This window comes from Bombina bombina, chromosome 1, assembly GCF_027579735.1.
Source record: "Bombina bombina isolate aBomBom1 chromosome 1, aBomBom1.pri, whole genome shotgun sequence".
Taxonomy (NCBI): domain Eukaryota; kingdom Metazoa; phylum Chordata; class Amphibia; order Anura; family Bombinatoridae; genus Bombina; species Bombina bombina.
The window spans coordinates 167,395,787-167,418,101 of NC_069499.1; the positions used below are offsets into that span (position 1 = coordinate 167,395,787).

The following is a 22,315-nucleotide window of genomic DNA, read 5'->3' on the forward strand; positions in this document are numbered from 1 at the left end:
AACTAGACCGACTTAATGTGACGAGTGCAGAGATGGCATTTATTGCTAAATCATTCTATGATCTAAATGCCACAAATTTAGAAGGAGAAAAAATAGATTTCAATATTTTCAGGGGAAGGGTAGTATTGATTGAGAATGTTGCTTCACTTTGAGATACTACTGTCAGGGATTATACCCAGCTCAATGCACTGCAGAGCAAATATCCACGACGGTTTGTAGCTCTTGGGTTTCCTTGCAATCAGTTTGGCTACCAAGTAAGTTATCTTTTTTCATATCAGTCATTGTTATTTTCTATATTCTTTTTATCTAAAACCATAAATATTTATTGTTATTATACATGTATTAATGTTATCTAAACAAAATTACTTTGTAATATATGTTTAAAATATTTAAACATAGTCTATGAGGGGTATAGACAAAAGATACTAGAGATGTTGTGGTGAGTTTTGGTTTGAACATAGGGTAGGGTCTGTTGGAGAGAATCAGCCAGACAACTTCTTGTGTGTCAGAGCATATTCTTGACCATTATGGGCTTTATGAAAATATTTTTTTCCCGGTAGTTAGATAAATATGGAGAAAGTGTTTAAAGTTGTGGAAACTATTTAAATATTCTAACAAATATTTTTAAGGAATTCTCAATGTTTTTCAGAATTAATGTGTTGATATTATTCTGCAATAATAAAGGGCATTCTGGTATGAGAAAATTAGCTTGATTTTTAATTCATCAAACTGCAATGTTTGTTTTAATAAGATATTTTGTTTTGTTTTTTAGCATTTTCTTTTGCTTGTTTTTGTTTTTAACAAGCAAAACAAAATTATATAATTATTTCATTTAATATTTAATTCCCCCATTCATTGCTGGGAGAACAATAGTTTAATTTAGGACTGTATTAGTACAAGGTAAAATAGGTCATTGCAATTTCCTGCTATCTGTCCTCTAACTTCTTCAGATCGTGGCCAAATTGTTATCTGATGGATAATATTCCAACAGACAAGTGGCCATCGGATAACAGTTCAGCCACGAGATAGATAGATTCGATATATTAGATAGAGTATTTCCTAGACAAAGAACCACAAGACGTGCGGGGTGGGACCCATGGTTAGGTTCTCAGTGGCGGTTGTGGCACCCGAGGCTCTGATTAGAACAGAGCACTTTGAAACGTATATGCCCTCGGCCGAACTCGGAACATGCTTCGGCATTCTGTCCGAGAATCTCTTCAGATCATACAATGACTGTGTCTGAACAATGGAGGTCATTTTTAGAAGTTTTAAAGGAATTCCATTCAACTGTACAGCGCATGGATATTTGATGTCTTGTTTCTCTTCTGAAGTTTGTATATCATTGCATTTCACCTCAAGTTGTTAATGTATAGCTCATAGATATTTGATGTTATATGAAGTATTTGCCTTAAACCCCACACTTCTCTGCCTATATGTATTTGTAATACACACGCATACTGCTTGTTTATCTTCTGAAGTTTGTATCTCATTTCATTTCACCTCAAGTTGTTTATGTACAGCTCATGGATATTTAATGTTATATGAAATATTTGTAATAGACATTCTGCTTGTTTCTCTTCTGAAGTTTGTGTATCATATTTATCAAAATGTGATCAGTGGCCATGACAATGGTACACAAATCCAAATTGGCCTCTTATTTGAAAAGTTGGATGCCCCTTGTTTGTCATGTATTAATATAAAATGGTCAGATGTCCCAAAAATCACCATGTATTTTGTACCTGGTTGCTAAATAAACAAAGTTAGGAGTGATAGGAAGGACTTTAGTCACACACCAAAGCAGCAAAAACAAATCTTACGTTTTAAATCAAAGTTGGGGGTTGAAATATACATTTAGATGCTTCCCTTTGTAGTCAAGTTCTATAACTCTACTGCCTGTGAAATCTGATTTCCTTCCAGCTAAAAAGGTGTAAATTATAGTACAGTAAATCTCCCTTTGATAACTCTTGTTATTATTTATAAATTTAAATATATTGTTACACAATAACTATAGAAAACACCTAAAAAAAAGTTTTATAGCTTTTCCTGAAATTTTAAACAGAAATAGAGCTTTTGATTTACCTATGAAGTCCATTTATTTTTAAACTAGACAATCCAAGTTATGGATCTAGACACATTTTGGTATATTTGATGCCACTATTTGGCCGCCAGATACGATCATATAAAAAATAAATTGTTAACTTTTTTGCAAACTTTGGGTTTCTCACTGAAATTATTTACACACAACTAATGCAGTCATATGACAAATGGTTGTAAAAGCTTCTCTGGGATCCCCTTTGTTCAGAAATAACAGACATGCATGGCTTTGCCATTGATATTTGGCAATTAGAATGCCCTGAAACAGCTCAAATAAATTTGCACATTGCAAATTGCTTTGCTGGTAGTCACCTTATGGTAAAATATTGATTACTGTTAAATATTAATGCTTCTGTAGAAAAGCTTTTACGTTTATCAATAATTAATAAAATTGTGTTCTAAAAGAAGGTTTTCATTAGCTAAGGTGACACTAAATAATATACAAAGTATTTTTGTATCTTTTGGGTGATTACTGAAAAAGAATACATGTACAAAACCCTTATCCAAACTGCTTGGGACCAGAACAATTTTTGAATTTCAGAATATTAATATATTTATATCTGTTAAATGGGACAGTTTGGAGAGAGGATGGGATCAAGTGTAAACAACATTATTTTATGTAATTTAGGCAATATTTACATGTCATACTACAGCTTATACATGAAACTTAAAGGGACAGTCTACAATAGAATTGTTATTGTGTTATTGTTTTAAAAGATAGATAATCACTTTTATTACCCATTCCCCAGTTTTGCATAACCAACACAGTTATATAAATATACTTTTTACCTCTATGATTACATTGTATCTAAGCATCTTCTGACAGCCCCCTGACCACATGACTTTTTATTTATTATCTATTGACTTGCATTTAGTACTGTGTTGTGCTAACTCTTAAATAACTCCTCGGGCGTGAACACAATGTTATCTATATGGCCCACATGAACTAGCACTCCCCTTTTGTGAAAAAGCAAATAAAAAAGCATGTGATTAAAAGGCTGTCTATAGTGGCTTAGAAACAGACAGAAATTTAGAGGTTTAAATGTTATAAAGTATATTAATATAACAATAGAAAATAAGAAAGAAGCAATAGTGCAAATCTCCCATAGGGGGCGCTTCCTAATCAGTGCTACAACAATTGGAAATACACAATATACAAAAAAACAATATAAGAAAAACAAAGAACAAAAAGTCCCAAGTATCTAAAATGGAGGCAGCACTCTGTCAAAGGATGGTCAAATCCTGGTTGAAGATGATCTGTAAAAGGAAGAAAACAGAAGCGCCACAATACAAGTGACAATATAGATAAGACAAGTGGTTACTCACAAACGTGATGCACCCAATGGTGCTATTGGGGCAGGCTGGAACTTCACAATAGTCCAGCTCACTGGATGGAGACACGCTGTAGTCCAGAACAGAAGAGTTCCAAGGGGGTCACCACCAACGTCTATATAGGAATATAAAGTGAAGCACCATAGCCTAGTACTGTATGGGAAGGCAAAGTAGTAAGATATGGTTACACTTACAAGATGGAAAACACCTCCAGGTGCAATACAGGCAGACTGGGACTTCTCAGCCGCCCAGCAGACTGAACTCCGCTGTCAAACAGGTAGCACTCCAAAACCCAAGGTGAAAGATGATAAACTCCTATATATGCATTGGTGGTGACCCCCTTTGAACTCTCCTGTTCTGGACTACAGCTTGTCTCCATCCAGTGAGATAGAATCCTGTGAAGTTCCAGCCTGTCCCAATAGCACCATTGGGTGCATCATGTTTGTGAGTAACTACTTGTCTTATCTATATTGTCACTTGTATCGGTGGTACTATGCCATTGTGGCATCTCTGTTTTCTTCCTTTTACTATTAATATAACAATGTTGGTTATGCAAAGCTGGGGAATGGATAGTAAAGGCATTATCTATCTTTTTAAACAATAACAATTTAAGTGTAGACTGTCCCTTTAACACCTTAAGGACCAACGATGTACAGGGTACGTCGTACAAAAAACGGTCCTTAATGACCAACGACGTACCCTGTACGTCGTCAGTGGATTCAAGCGGTGGAAGCTATCCTGATCGCTTCCAGCCGCTTTCATGTTATTGCAGTGATGTCTTGATATTGAGGCATCTTGCAATAAAAAATTTTAGGCACCTGATGCAGAGAGAGCCACTCTGTGGCCCTCTCTGCATCGGCCAACGATGGTGCCGATCGTTGGTGGGTGGGAGCTGCAGCAGGGAGGTTGGTGGGTGTGGGCGTGCATACGGGCACGCAAGCAGGCACACGCACGGGGCGGGTGGGAACCCTACACTATGGAAGTAAGGAGGGAGAGAGGAGGGGGGGTTGTATCTAAGTGATCTGGGAGGGGGTGGGGGTAGGTCATTGAGGGGGCAGCTACACTACAGAAAAGTTTAGTTTTTCCATTAGAAGACAGCTGCCAGTACCCACAATGGCGGACAATAAGGTGAGGGGAGAGGGTTAGAGAGCTGTTTGGGGGGGATCATGGAGGTTGGGGGCTAAGGGGGATCCTACACAGCAGAATATATCTTTAAAAAAAAAGCCTTCAATTTTAGTACTGGCAGACTTTCGGCCAGTACTTAAGATGGAGGGGACAATTGTGGGGTGGGGGAGGGAAGAGAGCTGTTTGGGAGGGATCAGGGGGTAGGATGTGTCAGGTGGGAGGCTGATCTCTACACTAAAGCTAAATTTAACTCTTCAAGCTCCCTACAAGCTACCTAACTAACCCCATCACTGCTGGGCATAATACAAGTGTGGTGCGCAGCGGCATTTAGCGGCCTTCTAATTACCAAAAAGCAATGCCAAAGCCATATATGTCTGCTATCTCTGAACAAAGGGGATCCCAGGGAAGCATTTACAACCATTTGTGCCATAATTGCACAAGATGTTTGTAAATAATTTCAGTGAGAAAGACCGACTGTCTTCTATCCTGGCTCCTGGCTCTGCCGCTGGGGAGAGAGACTGACTGTCTCTTCTCCCAGGAAGGGGTTCTGTTTACGGTGAGGGAGGATGACTACCTGTACTCCCAAGGGATGGCTCTGCCACTGGGGAGAGAGACCGACTGTCTCCTCTCCCGGGAAGGGGTTCTGCTGCTGGGGAGAGTTATTGACATCCATCTCTCCCTGCAAGGGGTTCTCTGTAAGAGGAGGAAGGACGACTACCTCCGCTCCCAGGTTTCCTGGAGCTGTTACAGGTGCTGGGCAGAGGCCGGCGGCTCTCTGCACTGTTGTCAGCACTTCTGCTGGGGTGGCTCCCTTGTCCAAGTCTATAAGCTCAGAGCCAGACTGATGATCAGGATCCAGCAGCCCTGGTTCCCTTTTTCTTTGCTGCCACTCCTCCACGGTTGAGCTCCATGAATCCCAGAGGGCTGCACCCCAGATCTTTATGACCCTGGCACGCTGCTTAGCGAGATCCAGCAGCCTCTTGTATTCCTTGACCAGTGCCTCTTCCTGGTCAATTATAAAATCCAGCAGCCAGGTCTCCTCCAAGAGATCCAGCAGTTCCTCTTGGAGACCAGAGATATCCTCCAGACCCTGGTCTGTCTCGCTCCCAAACTGTGGGTCTTCTGTCCTTTTTGTAAACAGCAATCCAGGGCCGCCAAAGCCAAAGCCCTCTGTGGGGGAGCCATCCTCCAGCCTTGGCTGCCCTTGCATAGTGAGCCATTGGAGGGCCCGATAGCAGTCCTCCACCCACATCTCTTGCTGGATCAGTCTATGTAGAACAGCTAGCCATTCCTTCTTTGGCTGTTTTCCCAGGAAAGGCAGTCTCACGATCCACCGAACCCGGAATCTCGTGTCATTCGTGGGGAGGACCTTTCCATTTTCCTGCTCCTGTTGAAGAGCCTCCAACCAGAGGTCTCGGAGGGCAAGGTTCCTCCATGCCAGAACGTCCTGTTCCGAACAAGGATCATTTGTTCCGGTCAGCATCTTATGTACTCTCCCTAGGAACTCTGCCTCCATATTTACCGGCTACTGTAGCACGTCTCCTCTGTCAGCAGAAACTGTGTGAAAGAAGCAGATCCCACCGCTGCCAGCCAATGTGACGGATACCCCGGCTACCCTGACTGGGTAGCTCCACCAAACGGGTCCTGCTTCCTCCCTGACGACTGCAGCTATGTAGCTAGCAAGTGACCACAGCCTATAGCCACCCCTGATGCCCGACAGCACCAGTACTCAGGGTCCAACCCTGTGGCAGACTCCAGCTACCCAGACTAGGTAGCTCTGCCAGAGTGTCCTTCCTCTGCCTGGAACAGGCTGCTATGTAGCTCAGGAAAGTGATTCTAGCAGGAGCTCACCCAAATAACTAGACAGACTAGCATTCAGGTGAAAATAGAACTGATTTTATTGAGCAAGACACAAATCTTTTATGCACACACTTATCTTGATAAGAACAGAAGACAATGCCACAGTTTTCCCGCCATTCCCTCCCCTCTAGACTGACCGGCGCCTCCATAGCAACCATAGTCCCACAGAATCCCAGGACACAGTGGTGATGATTTTGGGGTGATCCTGGGGGCACTTCCAGGGTGTCCTTTGAAAGCTCTCGGTCCCCAGATGTCGCAGTCCAAAAAGCGGCGTGATTCGTTATTGGGGACCGGAAATACAGCCCGTTGACGTTATGGGGGTAGGGGTGTCCAAAACCCCTGGTTCCCAAAGCAGCTCCCCTCCGATAATTCCCGCACCTCTTGTCCTCCCTAGGGGCTACTAATCCCCAAAAGAGCGGAGCTCTGGGGCACATGGTTGCTGGAGCAACCAGGGGTAAAGTTAGCGGGTGTCCTGCTGTCCTGTGGCTGAGAAACAACAGGGGTGAGGTTGTAGGGGGATGGGGGTAGCCTTAGCTGTCTGGTATCCGTGACACCAAAGCCATAAATGTCTGCTATTTCTGAACAAAGGGGATCCCAAAGAAGCATTTACAATCATTTGTGCCATAATTGCACAAGCTGTTTGTAAATAATTTCAGTGAGAAGTTTGTGAAAAAGTGAACGATTTTTTTTATTTGATCGCATTTGGCGGTGAAATGGTAGCATTAAATATACCAAAATGAGCCTAGATCAATACTTTGGGTTGTCTACTAAAAAAAAATATATATACATTTCAAGGGATAATCAGGGATTCCTGTCAGATATCAATTTTCCAATGTAACTATTGCTAATTTTGAAAAAAAAAATGGTATGGAAATAGCAAAGTGCTACTTGTATTTATTGCCCTATAACTTACAAAAAAAAGCAAAGAACATGTAAACATTGGGTATTTCTAAACTCAGGACAAAATTTAGAAACTATTTTGCATGGGTGGTTCTCTTGTGGTGTATCCAGTCCACGGATTCATCCATTACTTGTGGGATATTCTCCTTCCCAACAGGAAGCTGCAAGAGGATCACCCACAGCAGAGCTGTCTATATAGCTCCTCCCCTAACTGCCACCTCCAGTCATTCTCTTGCAGCTCTCGACAAGGGAAGTAGCTAGAGATATGTGGTGACTTAGTGTAGTTTATCTTCAATCAAAAGTTTGTTATTTTTAAATGGTACCGGCGTTGTACTGTTTTTACCTCAGGCAGATATTAGAAGAAGAGTTTTGCCTGAGGTTTTTGATGATCTTAGCAGGTTGTAACTAAGATCCACTGCTGTTCTCACACATAACTGAAGAGTATGGGAAAACTTCAGCTGGGGGAACGGCCTGCAGAATTAACTGCCCTGAGGTATGTTCAGTATATTTTTTTCTAGAGAGATATAAGAAGTCTAGAAAATGCTGACAGTGCCTGATATATTTAAGGTAAGCCTGATTGCAGTGATTTAATAAACGACTGGCATCATACTTGCAGTAAAGGGTAATATTCATGTTACTTGCTCTTATGGCTTAGTATGTTAAACGTTTACAGGATTTATAAAGAACGTTTTTTACTAAGGGTTATAAATCTTTATTTGGGGCCTAGTTTTCCACATGGCTGTTATTTTACTCCTAGGAGTAGTTTTTTAAGGCACTCTGACTTTGAGTGCATGGTGGGAGGGGCCTATTTTCACGCTCTAATTGTGCAGTAGTTTTTACATTCTGAGACATCCAGCTTCCCTGAAGGAGTCCCCTGACATATTGGACCTCTGTAAAGGGTTTTTGTGCCTACAAAAGTTGTTTTATGGGAAGGTAGGAGCCACAGTAGAGCTGTGGCAGTTTGCTTGTGACTGTTATAAAGGTTTTACCGTTTTTTTTGCTTCGTTTTTGAGCCTGAGGGGTTAATCATCCATTTGCAAGTGTGTGCAATACTATTTTAGTCTATTATATACACTGTAAAAATTTCATAGAGTTAACTGCTTTTTTCACTGTTTTGCAGTTTTTGTGTTTGTTTTTTTCCCCTTAAAGGCACAGTACCGTTTTTTATATTCTGCTTTTTCACATTAATTAAAGTGTTTTCAAAGCTTGCTGGTCTCATTACTAGTCTATTAAACATGTCTGACATAGAGGAAACTCCTTGTTCATTATGTTTAGAAGCCATTGTGGAACCCCCTCTTAGAATGTGTACCAAATGCACTGATCTTACTATAAGTTATAAAGACCATATTCTGGCTTTAAAAGATTTTTCACCAGAGGAAATTGACAAGGGGGAAGTTATGCCGACTAACTCTCCCCACGTGTCAGAACCTATAACTCCCGCTCAAGAGACGCCAAGTACATCTAGCGCGCCCATTGCATATACTTTACAAGACATGGTGGCAGTTATGAATCATACCCTTACAGAGGTATTGTCCAAACTGCCAGGGTTACAAGGAAAGCGAGACAGCTCTGGGGCTAGGAAAAATACAGAGCTCTCTGACGCTTTAGTAGCTATGTCTGATATACCCTCACAATGTGCAGAAGCTGAGGCAGGAGAGCTTCTATCTGTGGGTGATTTTTCTGACTCAGGGAAGACACTTCAACCTGATTCTGATATGTCTACATTTAAATTTAAGCTTGAACACCTCCACGTGTTGCTCAGGGAGGTTTTAGCAACTCTGGATGACTGTGACGCCATTATAGTCCCAGAGAAATTGTGTAGATTGGATAAATACTATGCAGTGCCTGTTTACACTGATGTTTTTCCAATACCTAAGAGGTTTTCAGAAATTATTACTAAGGAATGGGATAGACCAGGTGTACCGTTCTCTCTCCCTCCTGTTTTTAAAAAGATGTTTCCCATAGATGCCGCTACACGGGACTTGTAGCAAACGGTCCCTAAGGTGGAGGGAGCAGTCTCTACCCTAGCTAAGCGTACAACTATCCCCGTCGAGGACAGTTGTGCTTTCCTAGATCCAATGGATAAAAAATTAGAGGGTTACCTTAAGAAATTTTTTATTCAACAAGGTTTTATTCTCCAGCCCCTTGCATGCATTGCCCCTGTCACTGCTGCTGCAGCCTTCTGGTTTGAGTCTCTAGAAGAGGCTCTACAGGTAGAAACCCCATTGGATGATATCCTTGACAAGCTTAAAGCTCTTAAGCTAGCCAATTCATTTGTTTCTGACGCCGTTGTTCATTTAACCAAACTAACGGCTAAGAACTCAGGTTTTGCTATTCAGGCGCATAGGGCGCTATGGCTTAAATCCTGGTCAGCTGACGTTACCGCAAAGTCTAAGCTTCTCAACCTCCCCTTCAAGGGGCAGACCCTATTCGGGCCTGGACTGAAGGAGATCATTTCTGATATTACTGGAGGAAAAGGTCACGCCCGTCCTCAGGATAGGTCCAACAAATTAAGGACCAAACAGACAAATTTTCGTGCCTTTCGAAACTTCAAGAGTGGCGCAGCTTCAACTTCCTCTAATACAAAACAAGAGGGAAATTTTGCCCAGTCCAAGCCGGTCTGGAGACCTAACCAGGCTTGGAACAAAGGAAAGCAGGCCAAAAAACCTGCTGCTGCCTCTAAGACAGCATGAAAGATCAGCCCCCGATCCGGTAACGGATCTAGTAGGGGGCAGACTTTCTCTCTTCGCCCAGGCTTGGGCAAGAGATGTCCAGGATCCCTGGGCGTTGGAAATTTTGTCCCAGGGATATCTTCTGGACTTCAAAGCTTCTTCCCCAAAAGGAAGATTTCATCTCTCACAATTATCTGCAAACCAGATAAAGAGAGAGGCATTCTTACATTGTGTTCAAGACCTCCTAGTTATGGGAGTGATCCACCCAGTTCCAAAGGTGGAACAGGAGCAAGGCTTCTATTCAAATCTGTTTGTAGTTCCCAAGAAAGAGGGAACCTTCAGACCAATCTTAGATCTCAAGATCCTAAACAAATTTCTCAGGGTCCCATCCATCAAGATGGAGACTATTCGAACCATACTACCTATGATCCAGGAGGGTCAATATATGACTACCGTGGACTTAAAGGATGCTTCTCTTCACATTCCGATACACAGAGATCATCATCGGTTTCTCAGGTTCGCCTTCCTAGACAGGCGTTACCAGTTTGTGACTCTTCCCTTTGGGTTAGCTACGGCACCAAGAATCTTTACAAAGGTTCTGGGGTCACTCCTAGCGGTCCTAAGGCCGCAGGGTATAGCAGTAGCCCCTTACCTAGACGACATTCTGATACAGGCGTCGAATTTTCAAATCGCCAGATCCCATACGGAAATTGTTCTGGCATTCCTGAGGTCTCATGGGTGGAAAGTGAACGAAGAAAAGAGTTCTCTATTCTCTCTCACAAGAGTTTCCTTCCTAGGAACTCTGATAGATTCTGTAGAAATGAAGATTTACCTGACAGAGGCCAGGTTGTCAAAACCTCTAAATTCCTGCCGTGTTCTTTATTCTACTTCTCGCCCTTCAGTGGCTCAGTGTATGGAAGTAATCGGCTTAATGGTAGCGGCAATGGACATAGTGCCGTTTGCCCGCCTACATCTCAGACCGCTGCAACTCTGCATGCTCAGATTTGTCCCCTCTACTAAATCTGGATCTAGAGACCAGGGATTCTCTTCTCTGGTGGCTATCTCGGGTCCATCTGTCCAAGGGTATGACCTTCCGCAGGCCAGATTGGACAATAGTAACGACAGATGCCAGCCTTTTGGGCTGGGGTGCAGTCTGGAGCTCCCTGAAGGCTCAGGGATCGTGGACTCAGGAGGAGGCACTTCTTCCGATAAACATTCTGGAACTAAGAGCGATATTCAATGCTCTTCAGGCTTGGCCTCAGCTTGCTGCGGTCAGGTTCATCAGATTTCAGTCGGACAATATCACGACTGTAGCCTACATCATCCATCAAGGGGGAACAAGGAGTTCCCTAGCAATGTTGGAGGTTTCAAAAATAATTCTATGGGCAGAGGTTCACTCTTGCCATCTATCAGCTATCCATATCCCAGGAGTAGAGAACTGGGAGGCGGATTTTCTAAGTCGACAGACTTTTCATCCAGGGGAGTGGGAACTCCATCCGGAGGTGTTTGCGCAGTTGATTCAACTTTGGGGCAAACCAGAACTGGATCTCATGGCGTCTCGTCAGAACGCCAAGCTTCCTTCTTACGGATCCAGGTCCAGGGATCCCAAGGCAGCACTGATAGATGCTCTAGCAGCGCCTTGGTACTTCAACCTGGCTTATGTGTTTCCACCGTTTCCTCTGCTCCCTCGTCTGATTGCCAAGATCAAGCAGGAGAGAGCTTCGGTGATTTTGATAGCACCTGCGTGGCCGCTGAGGCAGGACCTTCTACTTCAGGGTCCTTTCAACCATCCAAATCTAATTTCTCTGCGTCTGACTGCTTGGAGATTGAACGCTTGATTTTGTCAAAGCGTGGTTTCTCTGAGTCGGTCATTGATACCTTAATACAGGCTCGAAAGCCTGTCACCAGGAAAATCTATCATAAGATATGGTGTAAATATCTTCATTGGTGTGAATCCAAGGGTTACTTATGGAGTAAAGTCAGGACTTTTAGTATATTATCTTTTCTCCAAGAAGGATTGGAGAAGGGATTGTTAGCTAGTTCCTTAAAAGGACAGATTTCTGCTCTGTCTATTCTTTTGCACAAGCGTCTGGCGGATGTTCCAGACGTTCAGTCGTTTTGTCAGGCTTTAGTTAGAATCAAGCCTGTGTTTAAACCCGTTGCTCCGCCATGGAGTTTAAATTTAGTTCTTAAAGTTCTTCAAGGGGTTCCATTTGAACCTCTGCATTCCATAGATATCAAGCTTTTATCTTGGAAAGTTCTGTTTTTGGTAGCTATCTCTTCGGCTCGAAGAGTTTCAGAGTTATCTGCCTTACAGTGTGATTCCCCTTATCTGATCTTCCATGCAGATAAGGTAGTTTTGCGTACCAAACCTGGGTTTCTTCCTAAGGTGGTATCTAATAAGAATATCAATCAGGAGATTGTTGTTCCGTCACTGTGTCCTAACCCTTCTTCAAAGAAGGAACGTCTTTTACACAATCTTGACATGGTTCGTGCCTTAAAGTTTTATTTACAAGCTACTAAGGATTTCCGTCAAACATCTGCATTGTTTGTTGTCTACTCTGGACAGAGGAGAGGCCAAAGGGCTTCAGCAACTTCTCTTTCTTTTTGGTTAAGAAGTATAATCCGCTTAGCTTATGAGACTGCTGGCCAGCAGCCTCCTGAAAGAATTACAGCTCATTCTACTAGAGCGATGGCTTCCACATGGGCTTTTAAAAATGAGGCTTCTGTTGAACAGATTTGTAAGGCGGCGACTTGGTCTTCGCTTCATACTTTTTCTAAATTCTACAAATTTGATACTTTTGCTTCTTCGGAGGCTGTTTTTGGGAGAAAGGTCTTACAGGCAGTGGTGCCTTCCGTTTAAGCGCCTGCCTTGTCCCTCCCTTCATCCGTGTCCTATAGCTTTGGTATTGGTATCCCACAAGTAATGGATGAATCCGTGGACTGGATACACCTTACAAGAGAAAACTAAATTTATGCTTACCTGATAAATTTATTTCTCTTGTGGTGTATCCAGTCCACGGCCCGCCCTGTCATTTTAAGGCAGGTGTTTTTTATTTTTAAACTACAGTCACCACTGCACCCTATAGTTTCTCCTTTCTCTTGCTTGTCTTCGGTCGAATGACTGGAGGTGGCAGTTAGGGGAGGAGCTATATAGACAGCTCTGCTGTGGGTGATCCTCTTGCAGCTTCCTGTTGGGAAGGAGAATATCCCACAAGTAATGGATGAATCCGTGGACTGGATACACCACAAGAGAAATAAATTTATCAGGTAAGCATAAATTTTGTTTTTTTGGTGGTTGTAGATGTGTAACAGATTTTGGGGATCAAAGTTAGAAAAAGTTAGTTTTTTCCATTTTTTCATCATATTTTATAAAAAAAAAATTATAGTAATATGATGAAAATAATGGTATCTTTAGAAAGTCCATTTAATGGTGAGAAAAACGGTATATAATATGTGTGCGTACAGTAAATGAGTAAGAGGAAAATTACAGCTAAACACAAACACAGCAGAAATGTAAAAATAGCCTTGGTCCCAAACGGTCATCTGGCAGCGGGGGGCGGGATCACGTGCGGGGGGCGCTAGAAAAAGTCCTGTGGTCCTTAAGGTGTTAAAGGTGATTCAGATAGAGCATGCAACTTTCTAGAAGAAAAATTGATTATAGGAGTAAATTAGAAAGTTTCTTAAAATTGCATGCTCTACCTGAATCATGAACGAAAAAAAATATTATTTTTAATACTTTTGTATATATAGTATCCTCAGAACATAGTGTAATACTGTAATCAGAAAGGTAAGAGTTGTTTTTTAAATAAATATAGACTATATAATATAATTTTTTAATTTGTAATGTGTAGTAATAAATTAATGGAAAACAATAACATTACTATTAGCAGTAGTTATAATCAGCATTGGGAGCCACTTCAAGCTTTGCAATTATTTAGATAAGAATAATAAATGTACATAATTTTGCATACATTTGTCCAAGCACAAAGGGCAATAACAGACCAGTTCCAATATCTCTCTCTATATTTAAAGGGACATGAAACCCAATTTTTTTCTTTCATGATTTAGAAAGAGCATGCAGTTTTAAACAACTTTTAAAATTTACTTCTATTATCTGTTTTGCTTCAATTCTCTTGATATCCTTTTCTAAAAACATATCTAGATAGGCTTAGTAGCTGCTGATTGGTGGCTGCACATGCCTCGTGTGATTGGCTCACTGATATGCATTGCTATTTCTTCAGCAAAGGATAGCTAAAGAATGAAGCAAATTAAAAAATAGAAGTAAATTTTAATGTTGTTTAAAATTGTATTCTCTACCTGAATCATGAAAGATTTTTTTGGGGTTTAGTATCCTTTTAATCTATCTATATCTAATCTATCAATCTATCTAGACAATTCTCTCCAATTCACATTTTACTTTGGTTTTTTTACTGAGTAGGTTCCAGATTAGCACTGAAATCCTGAAAATATTTCTGACTCTAGAGGCTTCTTCTTTGTCTTTATTTATCAAGCTCTAGTTATCAAGCAGCAGTAGCCTTTTTGGAGACCTTGTGGGGCTGCAAGGCTGGTTGCCACAAGTGAAAGGGACATGAAAATGAAATACATTTCATGCACCTCCCTTATTTTGGAACCAGGGTTTCACTGCAGCTTTCTGAAGTAGCGTTGCTGTACATGTGCAAACTAGAACTGCATTGAAAGCTAGATCTCAACATGATTAGGAAGGCAGGGAATATCCTCAATACTATCCTTATTAAATGTATTTAGTGACAGATTACAAGTGGATCGCAAATTAATGCTCCTGCTCGAGCATTAACTGTGCTAGAAGTAAGCTTTTTCAGGGCGCCGGGTTGCGCTCGTATTATGAGTTTCACTGCAGCTTTCTGAAGTAGCGTTGCTGTACATGTGCAAACTAGAACTGCAGTGAAAGCTAGATCTCAACATGATTAGGAAGGCAGGGAATATCCTCAATACTATCCTTATTAAATGTATTTAGTGACAGATTACAAGTGGATCGCAAATTAATACTCCTGCTCGAGCATTAACTGTGCTAGAAGAAAGCTTTTTCAGGGCGCCGGGTTGCGCTCGTATTATGAGTTCAAAGTAAACTGTTTTAGCGTGTGTGCTAACCTGATGAGCGCACAAGGCCGAACTTAGAATATTGCGTGTGCGTTCACATATTCCCCCATAAAATTCAATAGAGAAAAAAAGTGGAAAAAACCTAACACTCTACTCCCACGCAAACCCGATCACATTTTCTCATGTGACTTTAAACCAACATGAAAATATAAATATTTCACATTCCAATGTTCTTCACATAGAATAATTTCATCTATTTATTTAATACCAGCAGTAAACCCGCCGAGTGCAAATATCTGCGATAAATCCCTTATCACTCGCGTGCAAACGTTTGTGCTCCACTCGTAATCTGGCCCTTAGTGATTGATGTCCCTTTAAGAAGTGACAGTCATCTATCTATCATATAGTAATGGGAAAGCCATTGCTATTCAACTAAATCCTGTGGTGCTATATATTTAATGTTTTGGGGTTGGTGAAAACGTGCATCTATGTTTGTATGTGCTTATATATATGTTATAGGCACTTAACTAGAATAATTACAAGGACATAGTTCTAACTATAGCTTCCAAATGGCATTTCAAACTGTACTAAAGTATTTTTTTGGAAATATTTTTCCTTCCTGAATTAATATATTTTATCCTCTCAGTATTTGGAAAGGGTATCCCACTGCACCAAGGAAGGTCTGGGAGCTGTATGAGTTTTACATAAACTCTCATTCATGCTAGTTTCAGTTTCAATTTAAATGCAAGCTTAAAGGACCACTAAACACAAATTGTTAATTACATGATTTTGAACCTTCATATCTGAGAATAATTTTGCAATGAAAACTGCAGCTTTATTTTGTCAAATAAGTATATAGTGTTATGTTTATCCATTTCACTGATTTCCCTGTCCCCCAGAACAAAAGAATCCACTTTTTATTAGCGTGTGACTGCTGAGGATCTTAGGGGGGAGGGTGAAGTAAAAGCTTACAGAAATTACCTAAATGTATTAACCCAAACCTCCCTGGGAGAAAGTAAAACAAGCACTATGGTAGATGTATTTTACAGCAAAAGGCAGCAAAATAAATAATGAATGTATATTGCAATAAGATTTCACTTGCAATAATGAAACATTTTATGCATTGTTGAAATGTCAAGCTAATGGTCCTTTAAACGCTTTAATGTAAAATATTTTCATGTTTAAATTCTGTTCTTTCACACACGATAGAACATTTGGACTACACAAAAACATCAGATTATGCAATAGCTTTGTTTTATCTGTTTTTATTTTATAGGAAAATTGTAAGAATGAAGAGATTCTGAACTGCCTTAAATATGTTCGACCAGGTAATGGCTTTGTACCCAATTTCACCCTGTTCCAGAAATGTGAAGTTAATGGAAAAGGCACACATCCTGTCTTTGCTTACTTGAAGGACAAACTACCTTCTCCAGATGATGAGCCAGCATGCCTCATTAGTGACCCCCGATACATTGTGTGGAACCCTGTGCACCGGTCTGACCTTTCCTGGAACTTTGAGAAGTTCCTCATCGGCCCTGAAGGAGAACCTTTCAAACGTTACAGCAAAAATTTTCAAACTATCAACATAGAACCTGACATACAGAGACTCCTTAAACTTGCCAAATAATGCCTTAATCTGGCTGACGACTTTTGCTCTTGTACAAATGTGACACAAATAATGTATTTGCTGTATTCCCATATCTTCTATATTGATTTGGTCAGTCTCACGTCTCACTCAGTGCAGGGAATGGGTTCTGTCACCTAGTTACCTCCTACAAAACATCTAAAATGAATACAATTAAAGGTACAACAAAGGCATATAATAAGTGTTCTCATCCCCCTCATCCTGCATACTATAATAATGTAACCTGGTGAAATTTAAAATATTGTGAGGGTGCATTAGTTCCATCAACTCGTTAGCTGTTTAAATAGTTGATATGCAGCTGCTGACACTAACATGTTTTGTTCTCTCTGGTTTTTCTTAGGTGACATACATAGGCATGAAATCAGGGGCTTGTTTTGGCATAGGCAAACAAGGCACTTTTTGAGTCTCACTACACACACACGTACACTGCACTACACAAGCACACTGCATTACACACACAACATAAACACACACACACACACACACCCCATATATATATACACACACACACATGCACATTTGAACATGAATGTTAACTTTTGAGATGCCATGAAAAAAAAGTTACATTACACCCTCGCCAAAAAATATTATGGCCAACAAAAAGCCTAAAACCTATGGAGTCGGGGGGGGGGGGGAATTTAGAGTGCCTAGGGCAGCACAAAACCTTAATACACCACCGCACAAGATGCAGAAAGATGCAATGCAGAGGCCTGTTAATTATGTTGCTTCAGTGCCTGCTTGTTCCAGACCCCCCATTGCGGCATAATATTATAATGATAGAAGCCCCAAGGCAGAACATGCAGTGATCTGAGATGTCATCGCAGATAATGCAGCATGTCTGCAGAAAGAACATGATACATGCAGGAATTGTTTATTTAACTTTTCAGTGCTGCTCCACTTTAGACTGTTCTCTTCAAACAGAGCTGTTCTCTGGCTGCACTGTATGTGTAAGTTTTCCTTATCACAGTTCATCCAGAGCAAAGTGCTGTTTTAAGTGAACAGTGAAATATGTAGTAGCGCTGCAAAGCAGTAGTGCATTGATTGACTGTCTCTCATAGATTGATTCAAGCCCATCCTCTAGCCTATAACTGTCTGCAAAGCTGTTTTTTCTGAATGTAAGACATTTGTATGAGCAATGCACCTTTTTTATTACTACTTCTTTGTTAGACTATGTCTGCAGCTAATTTGCAATGCAATTTTCAACTACTGCACTATATTATAAAACGAAATATTGCTTTATTCTCCATTTAACTAACACGTTGCAATTGAACTGGTGCTTTAGTGTAACTGCCTAATTTAAAATTAATTTTGATTTAAAAAATGACCAGCAGAAAATTTTTCACTAAAAAAATCTCATCGCAGAAAGTGAAAAAAAGTTCTGCCTCTGGGGATAGAAGCATTATAGGAGACATTAAAGGGACAGTTTACCCAAAAACTTTCTCTCCTTCAATTTGTTCCCAATTGTCAGATTTACCTGCTGGAGTGTATTACATTGTTTACAAAAAGCTCCTTAGCCTTTATATTGGCATCTGAAATAGCTGATTTAGCCTGTAGTATCCCTACCTATACTGAAAGTTTCCATACCTAAGTATAAGATATTTACAAACTATGTAAACACAGCTAGCAGAAGAAATTACACTCACAGTGGGAGGTGGAAGAGATAAAGCTCTAAAATGTTAATTTTCAATTGTTCTTTTCTAAGAATTGCACAGAAACTGAGATAAGAAAGGGAAGCATTTGATTGATAAGATAACAAGATTTGATCTTTCAGCAAGCCAAGCCTATTTCGATGAGCAAATCCAGCTATTTCTTTTGCAAAACAGAAGCATAAATTAGCTATTTCTCATACATTTTATACGCTGCAGCTGGTATAACAAGTCATGGGAACACATTTAGGGAAAAAAAAACATTTTACAGTGAACTGTCCCTTTAAAGATGTTTTTCATGTGCATAGTATATTACAGCAATTATGGACATCCCAGTGTAAAAATAAATGTCACTCTTCTGCTAGAGCATTTCATTTAATTGTGTTTAACATGTGTTAAAATGGGTTCAACATATACTCAGTTATGCTCCTGGAACATTCCAATTTTGCTTAAGTGATTTCAGCATACAAATGTATGTATACAGTATAGGCCTGCTGCAAATTGGTTCACCGGCTACATCCATCTGCAGTGACACAGGAGTGCAACTGGGGAGCTTAAAGGGATATGAAACACAACAGTTTTCTTTTATAATTCAGACCAGGGATGGACTGGGACCAAAAATAGCCCCGGGCATTTTAAGGCAAAGCAGCATACTCCCCCTCCTGTTTTAGTTATTTAACCTCTTAATGACCAGTATCGTACCCTGTACGTTCGCTGGTCTTTTAATGAGGATTGTTATTTTGGTAGTGCGGTCTCCTCGCCAGCAGTGAGACCAGACAATTCTAGAATTACTGCCGCCAGGAGGTCATAGCAGCGCAGTCCTGCCGCTTGTGGCAAGACCCGTGCTAGTATGAACTGATAAACCCTTAGCTACCAGCGACGGGGTCGTTAAGGGGTTAAAGTGGAGGTAAACTTTGGTGAATGAAAGCCTGTTTTTTTAAAAATACTATTAAAAACAGGTGCACTTTTTATTCATCAAAGTTTACAAAGCCGCCGTTTTGATTAAAAAAATTACCTTTTTTTCTTTTCACAGCCAGAGCAGCTTCCCCCTCCTAGAAATCCTCTCTTCACACGTCAGCAATGACTAATCCGGCTTCTTCCAATCACAGCTTTCCCCCCAGGGTAGTCATTGCCTGAGGCCATGCTGTGATTGGAGGAAGCCGGATTAGTCATTGCTGACGTGTGAAGAGAGGATTTCCAGGAGGGGGAAGCTGCTCTGGCTGTAAAAATAAAAAAGGTACGTTTTTAATCAAAACGGCTGATTTGTAAACTTTGATGAATGAAAGTGCCCCTGTTTTTAATAGTATTTTTAAAAAACGTGCTTTCATTCATTAAAGTTTATCTTCACTTTAACCATACCTCAGAACTGACAAGTATAAGGTACTAGTTTGATTTACAAAAACATCAAAAGATTGTAATACACTTCTGTCACTGTATTTTGTAAATTGGTTGTCATTAAATATTTAAAAAGTGAATGTAATTAAAAAAAAGTTCAAATTTAAATAAATAAGCGCTTATTACTCAGCCTGTGTAGTCACAATCAGTCAAAATAGCAGCCACCTGAGCACTTGTCTTCACACATAAACTGCACTATCAGAGAGAAAAAGCACACAAAAACATCCACAGACAGTCAGCCTCACAGAAACAGCAAGGCAGGGCAAGGCTGGCCCTGCATCATGCACACATAATAATGCTAATTACTGGGTGGGGCTAAAGCAACCAGGCCCAGCCCACAACTGGCCCGGCCCACTGAGCAAATACCCTGTATGCCCTATGGCCAGACTGTGCCTGTTTCAGACATAGCATATCATTTTAAACCTGTTTCCAATTTACTTATATTATCAAATTTGTTGTCAAATTTGTTTTGTTCTCATGGTAGGTAGGTAGTGTCCACAAGTCTGGAGCACTACACAGCAGGAAACACTGCTGCCATCTAGTGCTCTTGCAAACAAGCAACATTCTTGCAAAACTGCTGCTACATAGTGCTGCAGACACGTGCATACTCCTGGGCTTACCTCCCTGCTTTTCAACAAAGGATACAAAGAGAATGAAAACACATTTTATAATAGAAGTAAATACGGAAGTCGTTTAAAATTGTATTCTCTATCTGATTCATGAAAGAAAAAAAATGGGTTTCATGACCATTGAAGACCAAACTGGGATCAACCAAACTCTGCTCAGAACACACAATCCCTCCCCAGATTACTCACACAACACACAGCACCACTCAAAACTCCTCCCTCACACCTGCTCCCTAAATTATATTTTTAAAATGATTGAAATGTGTGTAAGGTCTAAGTATAAATGCAAATGCTAATAGAGCCTATGCATTAGTGAAATAAAAATGGTAGATATACAACGTGTTATTCAATATTAACACAGCAAAATGCATTACATGTTGAGCGTTGAACCATAAAATGTGAATAATGAAACATCTAGTTAATATGTTACTATAATCTTATTTTGTTCTAGCAACAGAAATCAAGTGAATTCTGTCTTTCCACAATAAAGACCTAGCAAGGGAAAATACTGATTATTTTATTTCACATACAAAGGTAACTAGAATGTTGAGACAAATGATTGAACAAGAAATGTAATGATAGCCTGAGGTGCATGCACATTCTGTGCACAGGCCAATCTACCATGTAAACAAAAAGACAAGCAAGATGGTCAGTGTTCAGATGTTAGACTTATACTTGATGACTGTATCCTTTTAAAAGCAAACTGGAAGGGTACAAGAATGTTGTATCAGGACTGTGTCTGGACACTTACACCATTGTTGAAAATAAAGTAAAATATACAATACTGTGTGTCTTATTTCATTCAAATACACTTGTTGTTTGCTATAAATCATGACTGGGTGTAGTAATGCTAAGCATAAAAACAGTTGATATTCTAAGTGTATGAAAGTTGTGGTCTACAGAAGCCCTTGTACTTGTGAAATCATATGTGGTTGATTAGTTGGCTTCTGCTATAATGCTTAGACACCACCTTTCTGGTTTTCTACCCTTTCTTTCTGTTGCTACTCAACATCTTATCCTTCTCCCATCTCACAATATATCCCCTGACTACACTCCTTACTAACATCTTCTATCTCCCTCTGCTATCCTGATCCCAACCCTATTTCTCACCAGTTGTTTGCGCCAGTGAGAGTGCATAGTATGCCTATGAGCACTGAAAAAGGGAGGAGTCTGAAATAATATCAATTTTTCTTGTAAACTTATATTGACCCCGCAACGACCATGACATACCCTGTACTTTGCTGGTCATTAAGGGGTTTTCAGGTTATAATAGCACCGTGCTATTATGACCTCCCTCCCTCCAGGAGGCCTCATGGAATAACGTGGTCTCGCTGCTATCAAAAAATTAAGCCCAATAGAAAGACCAGTGATGTACAGAGTACAGCTCTGGTCCTTAAGGAGTTAAAGCAATGGTTATAAATTTGGCAATACTTAGCTTTGGTGAGAATCATAAACTGGCAGGTAGGTAGATCACAATAAACACAGCGGTTATACACACAAAGAACTTCATTATCAAGCGACACTTAGGGCGGACTCAACCATGGGACCAAGTGGGTCCAACTGACCCAGGCAGCACTTGACAAGGGGTAGAACTTCAGTGACTGAGTCAGTCACTGTAAGACCCAGACCACTACTGTCCTCTGTCTCCATGGGGGAAGTTGCAGGCTCCCAGCAGTAAAACCTCATCATCAGTGGAGGCTCCTCCATATGTGCACTGTCGCACGTGAACCCCCAGGGGGCAGAGGAGGGGGAAAAAAAATGAGCATTTAAAAAAAAAAAATGAGAAAAAAAAAATTATGAAAAATTTTAATTTTATTTTTTATTTATATTATTTAATATTATATGTATTAAATAATGCTTTACTGGCACTGCTGCTTAGCTTATATACCCTGCTATTTAATCTATTATCATTCTCATCACTGACTCGCCACTGAGTGTTCA

The 22,315-nt window shown here is 40.5% G+C and overlaps 1 protein-coding gene across 1 annotated transcript; it reads left to right on the plus strand.

Annotated features, from left to right (window-relative positions):
• The first annotated feature begins 32 nt into the window (after positions 1-32).
• On the plus strand, positions 33-19,392 carry LOC128636551 (glutathione peroxidase 2-like). Its single transcript, XM_053689549.1, has 2 exons — positions 33-254; positions 16,339-19,392. Exons 1-2 carry the CDS (start codon positions 33-35, stop codon positions 16,687-16,689), a joined length of 573 nt encoding a protein of 190 aa, XP_053545524.1. The 3' UTR covers positions 16,690-19,392.
• Positions 19,393-22,315: the final 2,923 nt, after the last annotated feature.